This window comes from Citrus clementina, unplaced genomic scaffold, assembly GCF_000493195.1.
Source record: "Citrus clementina cultivar Clemenules unplaced genomic scaffold, Citrus_clementina_v1.0 scaffold_6, whole genome shotgun sequence".
Classification (NCBI taxonomy): Eukaryota; Viridiplantae; Streptophyta; class Magnoliopsida; order Sapindales; family Rutaceae; genus Citrus; species Citrus x clementina.
Window position 1 is genome coordinate 3,342,182 of NW_006262139.1, and position 13,537 is coordinate 3,355,718.

Below are 13,537 nucleotides of genomic sequence, written 5' to 3' on the forward strand. Positions count from 1 at the left end.
ACATTATGTTTATGTAGATGGAATATTGGAGTTTGGTTATGTATTTTGAAATCTTAATATTTCATATTTTGTGAGTAGTGAGTACCTTAATAGTAGTTAGTAAGATATTAGTGATAAAATGTGTTTTGAATACTTTGTATTTATTGTTAATATTTGTAATGAAATTAAGATGAATTAATTGTTGAAAAAAATTATGACATTCATGAGGCCCAATGGGCTAAAAATTTGGAAATTCAAAATAGACTCAGAACCGAAAAAACTGAACCAAACTGAACTGATTTAAAAAGATCCGTTTGAGTTCGGTTCTTATTGAATTCGGTTCTTATTCGGTTCTTTTTATAAAACAACCAATTTAAATCAGTTTTGGTTGATTTTGATCCGAACCGAACCAAACCAAACCGAACCATGCCCACTCCTAACTGTAATTCTGTGCAATAGGTTGGGCCACAAGTGCCTGTCGTACATAATTCAACCCATCGCACATAACCTGGGTTTCGTTTCTAACTCGAAGTTTTACTATTTTTAATGATTTTTTTTATTTCTCAACTCAAATCTAACTACTTTAATAAATTACATTACTTTATAAATGAAAAAGAACAACATTTACAACAAAATCTACATCAATTTTGAACTTAAACCATAGATTTAATACATTAAAAATTCATATTTGTGTAAGAACATAAAATAACATTTACAATGCTCTCCAATTGATGATTTTATATTTTTATTATGTTGAGAGTATTGAGGTTTGTTAAGGGTGTTGAGAGTGTTAAGATTTATTGAGAGTGTTGAATATTACAAGAGTGACATAATTTGAAAATTTGATGAAAGTGATGAGGATAATTTGATCCAAAATTTTAAGATTTAGGTAGTTATAATAGAAAATAGAAAAATGTTTAAGGGATTAAATTTAAAAAATGTAAAAATATTATGACTATTTTTATAAATTACCTTGTTGCAGTGTAAATATCAAACAATCTCTTTAAATGACAGCAATGGACAGCAGAACCCGTACAAAAGATTAAACTGTAAAAAATTTGACTGTCAAGGCTTGGAAATAGATCCTATTTAAGACAAAAAGAATCATTAGAGGATTCCATTCTCTCTCTTCAAATGATTTGCCAGAATGGATATAAGTAGAGGTGGCCAATGGGCCGGACGACACGAGGCACGGGCACGACACGTGTCCATACAGTACAACACGGCACGAACACGTTAGAGCACGCGGCATGGCACGGCACGCACGTGGGTCGTGCTGGGCTTAGATTTTAGACACGTGGGCTTTAAAAGCACGACACGATTAGAGATTGGCCAAAGCACGGCACGCAAAAAAACACGCAATAAGCACGTTTCATTTTTTAATGAAAGTAAACTTAAAATTTTATGATTTTATAAATAACTTGAAATTGAATCTTTAATATATTTTATTGGTTCAAGTTTTTTAAATTTATTTAATTCTTAGTTTCAAAAAAATTATAATTGATTTATGTTTATAAGTTATTAAATAAATAATTGATATCATGATTTTAATAAATAAAATTATAAATATCATGATTTTATACATATGTATTAATATTATTATAAACTATGATAGATGACTCTACGTAATTCCAAGTTAACAATTAAGTTAACTCTTAAAAAAAATTATTATTATTGTTGTTGTTAAGTACTAAAAAAAATTCTAATACCATAGAGTCAAACTTAGCAACTAATATTACATTCTCTTATTATTATTAATTTATTATTATTGAATATGAACTTGAATTTTGAATTTTTTATTCTATTAAATTTAAATAAAGGCACATAGATCCAAAAAAAAAAAATACATAAACTTGAAAAAAATAAAACAACTTGACATGCGCTCTTAAAAAAAATAAAATTAGTGGGCTATTTTTCCTAAGCACGACACGGCACAACACGTGTGGGCACGACATGAGTGGGCATGGGCACGAGCACGAACACGGACACGTGTGGACACGTCATGTATGCCGAGCTGACACGACACAACACATCATAAAATGCATAATAAATACGGCACGGCATGAACACGAACATGCGTGGAGTTCTTTTGATGGGCCTTGGGCGGCACGGTAGGGCCTGTTAGCCATCTCTAGATATAAGACAATCTTCTACCCTCCTCTTCCTATTGCCGTCCCTGTTTATTTTTAAGGGTTGGAAATAGCGCCACTTAAGGATAACATAATTGACCAATTTAACCTCTAAAAAGTCCAGCCCCATTCTGTGTCTTACATTTTGTTCAGCGTTATCTTCCTCCCACTCAAACGAACCATGGCAGCGTTAGAAGCAGCAGCAACGTCAATCTTCTTAACCAACTACCCTTTTTCGTTTTCGTGCTTATTTCCCAAACTACCGCACTGTATAAAGCTCCTCCATTCTTCCAATTCTACTCCTTCACTTATCTATAATTTTCCAACACGAAATGTTTGCCTTCAAGTATGCTCAACTTTGCAAGACACAACAGTACAAACAAAACCAGAACAAACACAGAAACAGAATATAAGGAGAAAGATATATGTGTTTAATTTGCCTTGGTCTTTCTCTGTTGCAGAAATCAAGAATCTCTTTGCCCCATGTGGAACTGTTGTAGATGTTGAGGTTCCTCTCCTCTCTCTCTTTTCCCCTTTTGATTTTTTTTTTTTATGTTCTTTCTAATATGGGTTCTATTTGTTATGTGTTATAATGCAGATTATAAAGCACAAAGGTGGGAAAAACAGAAACTTTGCATTTGTGACAATGGCTTCGCCGGAAGAAGCTCAGGCTGCCGTTAATCAATTCGACACTCAGGTTCCGTCCTGTGGTTTGGTTAATTGAATTGATTACTATCTTGTATTTTTCTTGTTTCTTATTCATTTATGTTCTTAAACGGTCAAAATGACTATTGATATATCTAAAAATTGAGGGCCCTTTAATTGGTTTAAACATAATGATAAAAATCATTTGATCCTTGTTGATTTGTTTCCATTTTTGTCTTCTTCTTGTTTCTACGAGTATTGTTAACCGCTTTGCAATAAATTGATATCTTGTTTTGTTAGGCAATTTCTGAGAATGTTTTAGATCTTGATATATCAAATAAATCACACACCACACAAAAGGAGAATATTTTAAAAAGGTTTGAGAGATCATTAGTAACGTTATCACAAGGATGTATGGTATTAATACCAAATAACCTTTTAAAACTGCCTCCCCAAATCTAATCCTTCAAATCTTTTTACTCTCATAATATTCTGGGTTCTCAACTGTTAGATATACTTGTAGAAGCTGTTTTGTTCTGGGTACAAAACCTTTTTTTAACTTGATGAAGTTGAAATATTATTTCAGTATAAACACCTCTATACTGTGATTTTGTCTGTACAAAGGGGATAATATTTTTCTCCCTCATCTTTCTCCTTAAAGGCCTTCTTTCTGAAATTTGCGGCTTTGCTTTCACCACACACATTTTCTTTATTGCTCATTATCAAACTGGAGTAGAGTCTGAAGTTTATAATATTAGGTGGCTTAGTTTGTGAGGGTGAGAGAAATGTGAATTTTGGAGGATTTTTCTGTCTACGGTAGAGCTAAACAAGAATGTAGTATTGCATCAACAACTCAATTGTTTCCTTTATTTTTTGAGTTAGCCTTCTTTTCTAAGCTGTGTTTTCCCTCACTTTATTTCTTCGAGTCAGGCCTTCTTTTCTCAGCTACGTTTTCCCTCACTTTACTAGTTAAGTTAGCCTTCTTTTCTCGGCTATGTTTTCCCTTTTAACTTCTTTGATTGTAGTGGGTGAGAACTATCACTTTGAATTTGTGTATATTAATCACCACCAATGGAAAATTATCATTAGGAAGCAAGTTAACTTTGTTTATGATTTCATATTGCAGGAAGTCTCTGGGAGGATTATAAGGGTTGAGTTTGCAAAGAAATTCAAGAAACCACGACCTCAACGTTCTGCAAGTGCCCCTGCTAGAGAAACACAACATAAGCTTTATGTGTCGAATCTTTCTTGGAAAGTTAGATCTACTCATCTCAGAGAATTTTTTTCAGCTAATTTTAATCCTGTTTCCTCCAAGGTTGTTTTTGAGAGCAATGAAGGAAGATCCGCTGGGTATGGCTTTGTCTCATTTGCCACAAAGGAAGAAGCAGAAGCAGCAATTTCTTCTTTGGATGGCAAGGTAACTGAAAATAAGTTATCTGCTCAATCACATTAATTAACTGGGTAAACTTGTGGTTGTTTTCGCAAAATAAGCTAAACTTATTTTTACTTCTTGTCTCTTGCATATGTTTTCTGGATTAGGATTGTGATCCTCCATCCTCTTAGTATGTTTACTTGAAATATTGTTGTGGGATAATATGATGCTGCATTTCAGATTATCTAAAATTACCGTGCTGAGTTTACTTTATTATTTTTAATTATTACTTTTTCTTTTTACTTTGCTCATATTCAATTCTCTTAAAGGAAAATCTTCTGTTCGTGTTTGTGGGAACCTGACTCCATGTTTCATGTTTGTATTTACTATATAGATTTGATGTTTTACACATGTAAGATAAAAATGCATTTGGAAATATCGATGAATCATCGATAACATGCATCTGATTCCTACAATTTGTAGTCAATGCTCTGGTGAAGGTTTTCTCCGGCTTTTGGTTGCTTAGTCTGCAATTTCTCTGACTGAACCTTCAGCTTCATGAAATAAATGTTGATCTAAAAGAGAAGTCAGAAATTACATATTGATATTGGTACACTATTGAGGCCCAAGTGTTTGAGATAATGCATCCATTTACAGTTTCAGACAGCTCTGCAATTGCCTTTACAAAGTAGCCTGCTGGTGAATAGAGACTAATAACTCATTTTTTTTGGGGTTCTGATAAAATCTCTCAACTTTTAGAAGCTAATTTGAAAATGAAAAGAAAGCAACATAAGGAATATGATAGGATTAGCACTTCTCATAATTTTTTTAGCAGTGAAAGTAGATTTGAGGATGTTATATAGTATAAACTGCTAGAGATCAGGGTTTGTTAGTATTGGGACTTTTTGACATATTATTGCTTGACGTATGTGCTAATAGGAGCCACTGGGATCAGTAACACTTTTAGCTTTCTGGGTTACTTGTCCACTTACTTTCTCTGCACGCACCTTGTTGGATTCGGCAAACAGAGGTATCACTGTCATCAGAAAAAGTGACTGAGTTTGTGAGGATGGTAATTAAGTAGTTTGTGAGCTTTCAAGAACTTTTTCCAGCCGTGTAAGTGTAGAATATGGATGACTTTTATGAATTTTGTTTGTGCATTTATTTTAAATAATTGATTAATAATTGGATGAAATTTTTGCTTATGTATTTTACTGCTCTATACTTTTAGCAAAAGTTCTACTTTTGCTATTTATTTATTTTTTCAAGAAACAATCCCAGCTTGTCACACATTTTCCTGTGTGCTTCACCGTTCTATTTGTCTGATCAGATGCAGGTTTGATTAATGATTTTATTGCTCCTCCTACAGGAGTTGATGGGGCGACCACTTCGTTTGAAATTCGGTCAAAAGAATGATGATGTATCAGAGAGTAACAAGGAAGAGGAAGATGTATCTGAGGATCAATCTGCAGAGTCATAGCTATTCCAATTTTTGGTGGTTTGCAGATTAACAGCGCCATCAAAATCAGACACGGTAAGCTTATGGCAATCTCACATTAAAGTGATGGAAGACATTCTCTTTGATCTATCATTTTTGCCTTCACTTTCCTTTTCTTTTTTCTCATGTAGATGCTTTATTGACAGTCACCTTATTCCAGTCTTACAAAATTCTTTCTAGAATGAAGGAATATGTTTGTATGCATATTAGTTATGAACTATATAGATAGAAAGTTATTTTGTATAAAAAATTACATAAGGAAACTTTGCAGTGACACATTTTGATGATATGGAATATTTTGAGTTCTACCAGAATATTACAATCTAGTTTATTTCTATTTGAATTGGTCAAGAATGAGTCAGTTTATTCTATTTGAACTAGTATAAGCCAAGTCAAAGATGGTTAGTAAAGTAGCCACGTTGTTAGCCACTCTGCTGATTTTTTCTACTTAATTGTTCCTAGTTTTGCTCATGGCAGTTGTAATGCACTTGGATATAAAAACCCTCTGTCATGAATAAAAATCATCAAATAAGTTTATTCCCTCAGTCTTGAGTAGTGGGAGGGGCTAACCAAGAGTTAGCAAATCGTGCTTATAGCTTTACTTTTCCTTAAGCAAACAACTGTGTGTGTAACACAGAAATACACATTTATTTTAGAAATTGATATCTCTTCTCAGCACTAGGTCTCGATTTTGTGATCGTTTAGAAATGTCTAAATGTACTTGAGCCGCAAATAGCAAAGTAACTGAATTACTGAATAATAAACCTGCATTGGTACATCTATGAACTTTTTTGGTCTTAGAAATAATGGAAGCAAAAATAATGGTAATATATTTATGCATTTCTTCATGTTTTTCCTCCATTTGGAGTACATATCATATGGGATGTTAGTAATATAGTCTTTAAACATAGACTGCATAGGGGTGGGCAAAATTGAGTTTGAATTAACCTGATCGGGTTTTGGATCAATCAGGTTGGAGAAAAAATCATCCGATATTCAGATCGAATCAAAAATTCGGGTTGAGTTCGGATTGGATTTGGGTTAAAATGCATTCGGGTTATATGAGTATCCATTCTAAATTTTTGTAGTCTCATTAATTTCAGAAGCAATCAACCATAAGGTCCAAAACAATCAACCTTATCTCATTACACAAATTCGTTTCAATAGAGTCAAATACCATGAAAAATTTGGTGATAGTGACTGTTGAGGTGAAGCAATTTGCAGCAATTGCAGTAATCGGTGAAGCCAGCAGCAGCAAGCGACAGTGGTCGAGGTGCAGCAGATTGCGTCGGCGCGTCGCAGTTGCAGCGATGGCTTGGCTTTGCGCGGTTGCATCGGTGCAGCGATGGCTTGGCTTTGCGCGGTTGCATCGGTGCAGCGATGGCTTGGCTTTGCGCGGTTGCATCGGTGACTGTTGGAAGCTGCTTTGCGAGGTTGCATCTCCAATCTGTTGGTTGCTGCTTCACGCGATTGCTGTTTAGCGTCTTGCCGTCTCCAATCTCCGAGCTCTATGTGTGTGGTGTGAGCTTTTGGTGTGAGTGCATGTTTGTGTGTTTACAGATTTTTTTTATCTTAGATCCAAGATTTGTTTCACGTTGTTTTGTTTGCCACTGTGTTTCATTAACTTTATTTTATTAATTTCAAAGCTAACCTGATCGGTTTTCCGGATTATTCGATCCGAACTCGATATTTTTCCAATCGGATTAGATTGAGTCGGGTCAGATCAGATCAAATATTTTGCCCTGCCCTAAGAGTGCAAAAACAAGCCTCAATGATATCATTGCAGAAAAATAAATGAAAATCATTGTCTACAGTCGCAAAGGATGGAAATTAGGAAAAGCTCTATATATACTATTGAAAAGCTGTATATAAGATCCAATCTAGTAATTTGTAAACTTCATGGTTGCTGTGAACTACACGTGATTGGGTGACACTTGACAATGGTAATATCATGATTAGTTTATATACACTATTGGCTTGACGGAATTTTAGGCTTGTTGAACGCAAGTTGAAGGGAACACAAGTTGAAGGGAGAGCGTATTATATGGCTATACACAATGTGTTACTGATGAGCTTGCTTTAAATTATTCTCCTGAATACATTCTGGTTTCTTCATTCAAAATAAGTTACTAAATGCTGTTAAATTGCCTAGTCAAGCCTGTGACGTTTGGGCAATGCTTGTAAAGGTAGTGTTTACTTAAGGAATTAGGAAATTGGAACTTAAAATTGAAATCATTAACATTATTTATTTCATAAAATAAAAGTGGAACCGGAATCAGAATCGTGGGCCGCACCCAAATTTGGGATTGGGGAGTGGGGTAGGAGGTTGATTCCCAAGCCTAATTTTCTAGATTTCCCATTTTACCTCATTAAATTTTTATAATTTCTAAATTACTCTCAAATCAACTTTTGTCATTTTTGTATTTTGGTTCCTACGAAATTTATGAAAATACCTAAAAAATTTGTATTATTTGCAAATAGATCCTTTAGTATAATTATTATTATAATAATAATTATTATTATTATTATTTAATGTCATTATTATTATTATTAAAAAATATACTTTATTATTTTAATTATTTTAGTTATTGTTATTACTATTTTTATTCATATTATCATAATTTTAAATAATAATAATTTAATAATAATATTGTTATTATTATTATTATTATTATTATTATTATTGTTTTAATATAAAAATATAAAAATTTATTTATTTTATTAATATTAATATGTTAAAATTTATTTTTATTATTTTATTTATTATTTATTATTAGTTAAATGTCATTATTATTATTATTAAATTATATTAAATTTATTATTTTAATTATTATTATTATTAGTATTAAAATTTATTAATTTTATTGTTTTAATTAATATTATTGTCATTACTTTTTAATAATTTGTAACAATTTAATTCATTCCGATTTCGATTCCAAAACAAAGTAAATAAAGTAATGGCAATCCAACTTATTTCGATCTCGAATCCTGCAGTTATGTAAACAAATCATTTTAATTTCCATTCTCATTCTAGCTCATTCTCATTCATAATCATTCTAATTTCAATTCATTCTGATTCCTGTTTAATAAACGTAGCAACAGTTGATTCATAGCCTGCTTAAATTCATGAAACTCATCACTGCAGTGATTAAGTGGTCACTTAAAGCGAAATAGGACATGCACATTCAAACCAGTTTTGAAGGTTACTTTCAATAGTAAAAGCTTGTTTGGCTAACCCTGAAAATTTTGGTTAACCAAGTATGCATGATTAGATGATCTAGCCGAGTTAGGCTGAAGTCATTTTTATAAATGTAGTCAATTTAGGGTTAAGTCATTTCGCAAAGTTGTATAACAATTAAGCTCAATAAAGTTTCATTGCTTATAGTTCTCCAGAGTTTGCTCACTTAACTGTGATTCGACTTGTTTATACATTTGTGAACATCACCAATTGAATGACAGTGCATTTGGCTACCTCAAGCCACTGTAAACATTTCTCCCACTGTTCACATTACATAGGCATTCACAGAAATTGTCATAATGCTTCCATAGAATCTTATCATACATATCGAATTTCTATCATCAATAATTTATCAAAATAAATGTTTGTGTGAAGAAAATTTATTAGATGTCTCTTCACTTATGAGGTAGATTGCTGGTAGTACTTGTGCACATTTAAGTCTTACGAAAACCATAGTACTATATGGGCCTTGAATAGCTAGTTCAGGTGTAAGTGTGCTTGCCTGTTAGTGATTTAAGGATTCATAGACTTCCATCTTTTTGTTTGTAGATGGCAAATAGCTAGTTACAGTAAGTGAAACAAGTAGTTTGCAATATTAGTGCATGTTTTTGGATTGTGTGTGTATGGGGTTCATAAGAACAATTCAAATCTATTATGTTTGATAAATATGATTATTTGAGAATCCAGCATAATCTCAAACATATTTGGATTAGGTTAACCCTAGCTAAACTGAACCCGAAATAAATTTGGATTAATCTTTAGAACCCAAACAAGTCAAATTTAGAATCCGAGTGCTTTTAATTTCCGTTCGAGAAACCTGAATCAAATTAAAAAACCAATCAACTTTGCCCTTTTGAGAGGGGAAATAAACAAAAAAAATGAAAGTTAAAGAAAAACAAATGAAATTCCTAATTCCCCCGTCTATATATCACGAAAAACAAATATACACACAAGGCACACCCTAACGGCAGTTACCTAAGCTCACAAATGTCCACACCATCGCTGTTGTTGTCACCTCCGTATAGGCGCGTTGGCGCTACAGTCATTGCCACCTTCCTCGTTCGAACTGATTTGCTTCCTAGTTCCAACTAATTTGCTTCCTTATTCATCGTCCTAGCTGCTGTCGTTGTTATTGTCACTACCTTCGTCTTCGTTCATCATCGTCAACCACACAAGGTAAGGTTAACTTAAGGCTTCGTTCACCATCGTTAGTTGTACTCGATTTGTTTTTGTTGTTTGTTAAATTTTTGATGCGCTATCGCAGATAACTGAAAATGAAATCTATACTCCTAAAAATATATATACTTATGTGAGTAAGAATTGTTCCCACAGAGAGTATCTAGCCTAGATGCTTCGTGAGTGAAGATGGTTTGAATATAACGAAAATAATTTAAAGAAAAACAACTAAGAAACAATTCAAAAATATCAAAATTAATGAAATGAATAAACCTTGGTCTTAGTCAACATCTACCATCGGAATTTACAACTAATCATCTAATTCACACTTGAGTATTTATCGGTAAAACTATTCTTCCTATTTCTCTTTAGTCGCAGTTAATTAGAACACAAGTGATCTCATCAACCCTAACTACTAAATAACCCAATACCAGAGCTAAAGATTTAATCTAGTAGCAGCCTTAAGAATTAGAGAAAACAATTAAGCTAAACAACACAACCACAAGCAGTTGCATTTAATTTAGCCCCGTGCTCTTTTTAAAATCTAATAATTTCTGAGCAGCAAATCATTACATTTTAATTGCTTCACAAATTAGAATAATAAACAAATTACAGATTTGATATTTAGCCTAGTAGTAGATTGCAACGATTAATAAACTAGTAGGCCTCCTAGTAGTTGATAAGTGCATATTTTCTTTATATTTTACTATTAATTTCTCCATCTTTTTCTTTTTTTTCTTAAATATTCTAATTATTTTAGTTAATTTTTAATTTAGTTATTTTGTTAAATAATATTTATTATGTTAATTTTTATCTTAATTTTTATATATTTTTTATTTTAGGTATACTTTGAGATTAAAAAAAATTAAATCAGAATATTTAAGAAGAAATCTGCTTAAAAGAATTAAAAAAGGAAAAAAATAAAGAAATTTAATTACAATAAATCAAGGAAGATGCAATTTAATTATCCATCATGCATGCATTCACGTGGAGCACTAGGAAACAATTATGCATACATGCATGTGGAATTCAATCCGAGCAAAGCCAATAAAAGTAATTCATGCACATGTAGACATAGAAGCTTATGGCCATTACGTGGAGAATAATGAAGAAATTGAATCTAATTCAATTTGGTGGCTTTCCATTTTTTGGCCTTATAACAATTGGCAATTCCACGTGCATGACATCATATATTATGCAAATTAATGTAACCCGTGAATTAGAATTAAAATCCTCTAAGAATTCTTATCTTATTTGAGTGGCCAATTAGATAGGATTTGAATAAATTTTATTGCTAGATTAAAATTCTTAATTAGTAATTATCTTGATAATTTAATCATTGGTACCAAATTGGAATAAGTGATTGCAATTGGAGAACATAAACTAGGTTAAATAATCTAAGCTTGTGTGTTTATTGTCTAGATCAATCTAATAACTTTCTCTACTTAATGTTTTCATTATCTTAAATTTAAAGAGCTTGTTTTAAATTATTTATTAGCTAGACATTAGGTAAAGAACTTGTTTGGCCTAACGACCTGTTAAGGAAAGATAGAGATTAATAGAGTTTATTGTTATCTATGGTTGATAGTTTCACTAAAAATTGATGATAGAATTGATATATTGATTATGCGTATGTTTGGTGGTAGCGAATGATCCTTTGACCAAACTTTTCATCATTATTATTTCTTTATCGTTTAATTAGAGTTTCTATTAAATTATTATTTTCGTAATTTTAGTTTCTTTATTTCTTGCTATTTAGTTAAAAATTCATAAAAACCCCATTTTATTTATAGTTGGTATTTTATTTATTTAGATTAATTTATATTTATTATTATTATTATTATTATTATATTATTATTATTATTATTATATTTTATTTTAAGTCTTTGTTTTAGAGTTAAAAATAAATACAACTAGCATAGTCTTCATGGGATTAATCCTTACTTACTCTGTACTAGTTGTTTATATCATTAGTAAGGTTTTCATTTTGGTGTACTATAACAACACTACCAGTAGTTAAATGCAATAGTTATAAAAATAAGTCCAGAAAAACATTCGATACTCAAAGCATAAATTAAATAATAAAAACAAATTAGATCTCATAGTTTTACTAATTTAGAGGGTTCCGTTTCGTTCGACCAATTACAAAAGTTAAGCCACGTAGGGCCATACTTGAAAACTCGAAGGATGTGAGGAATAATTTTTTCACTTTAATATAATAGAATTTACTTTTGAGTGAGACTATTGGCACTCCTCAAAAACTCTTATAAAACCCCTTTTTCCAAAAGCACCTACTACGAAACTTAAAATAACACTATCACTAATAACACCCACACATTAATTCCATAAATCACCTTGCCTATTTCTTCCCATTGAAGACCTAAAAAGCTTTATGGACAGATAACAAAAGACCATAAAATTATCCAATTTAGTGTATTATTATATAGATCTTCGATCAAAAGATAGGTATTGTAGACTCTCCAATGGCAAGTGAGTATATACAATAGAAAAAAATTTCTTATGAACTTCCCAACAAAAATAAAACTTAAATGATTTGTTTCTTCTAAAATTATTTGTATAACAATCCTTAATTTAGGATTTCAAGAAAAGAATTCACTGTAAATTTGCCGCAAAAATACTGGCAGGAAGCAACGGTAACGATAAAGGGTTTAAAAAGAAATATGCAGTTTGATTTGAGGAAGAGAGATTGATTTTTTTTCGTCATTTTATTAGAGGTTAAAATTGTAAACACATAAGAGGTGTTTTATAAGGATTTTGAAGGGGTGCTAATAGCACCGCTCTTTTCTTTAAGCTAACAAGCCCCCTTAAGTATAATAATAACAAAACTGTTTCAAGCACGCGGGATGAGGTATATTCAAATCTTATTCAAGCCCGTCGGACCCGTCACAAGAGCTCAAGCCAAGAAATTCAAGAAGCGGTTAATGGGTTGATTCAAGCAACTTGAGCTCAATCAAATTCGTGGAGGCCTGTTGAAGGAAATGCATGATTCATGCTCTTGAAGTTTCCAAATAATCACTTCCATGAAATAGGAAATTGGCTTGTACATTATGGCGGGAAAATATATTATTTTTCCTTTTCGAATACTTTCCTGTTTCTTAAGGGGGCTAGTGGAGAAACAATCAGTTATTTCTCTTTTAATTGCCTAGTTTCTATTTTAATTGATATAAGGCATTTAAGCCAATTATGATTATGATTTGATTTAAATTCTTTCCTATTTTCTTAGATTATGATTCTGATTTGATTTAGATTCTTTCATATTCGTTTAGATTCAGATTCCGATTTAATTTTGGTTTAGGATTTACTTTCAAAATTCTTGTAACCAACCCTATATAAGGTACTCACATCTAATAAATAAAAAAAGATCAGTTTTGATGCAACTGATAAGAGAGTTAATTCTCTTTGGTTCTTATAAAAACTCTTGGAACTTATCAGATTTCGGTGGGGTTCAAACTCTTGACTTATCAATTGGATCATCCATA

The 13,537-nt window shown here is 31.8% G+C and overlaps 1 protein-coding gene across 4 annotated transcripts; it reads left to right on the top strand.

The window, feature by feature from the left end:
• The first annotated feature begins 2,163 nt into the window (after positions 1–2,163).
• On the top strand, positions 2,164–7,444 carry LOC18038504 (RNA-binding protein CP29B, chloroplastic). 4 transcript variants are annotated; one of them, XM_024182405.1, is made up of 5 exons: positions 2,164–2,616; positions 2,707–2,805; positions 3,880–4,170; positions 5,495–5,659; positions 6,838–7,444. In XM_024182405.1, exons 1-4 carry the CDS (start codon positions 2,290–2,292, stop codon positions 5,603–5,605), a joined length of 828 nt encoding a protein of 275 aa, XP_024038173.1. In that variant the 5' UTR covers positions 2,164–2,289; the 3' UTR covers positions 5,606–5,659; positions 6,838–7,444. The 4 variants fall into 4 exon arrangements, with proteins under 4 accessions (XP_024038173.1, XP_006428431.1, XP_006428430.1 ...); XM_006428368.2 differs by having other exon boundaries at positions 6,848–7,444; XM_006428367.2 differs by having other exon boundaries at positions 6,857–7,444.
• The last annotated feature ends 6,093 nt before the right edge of the window (positions 7,445–13,537 follow it).

Bases quoted from the DNA above. Each gene is read 5' to 3' on its own strand.
- LOC18038504 (XM_024182405.1), top strand. From the start codon at position 2,290: ATGGCAGCGTTAGAAGCAGCAGCAACGTCAATCTTCTTAACCAACTAC. The intron at 2,617-2,706 runs GTTCCTCTCCTC...GTTATAATGCAG, and splicing joins GAACTGTTGTAGATGTTGAG to ATTATAAAGCACAAAGGTGG. The intron at 2,806-3,879 runs GTTCCGTCCTGT...TTCATATTGCAG, and splicing joins TTAATCAATTCGACACTCAG to GAAGTCTCTGGGAGGATTAT.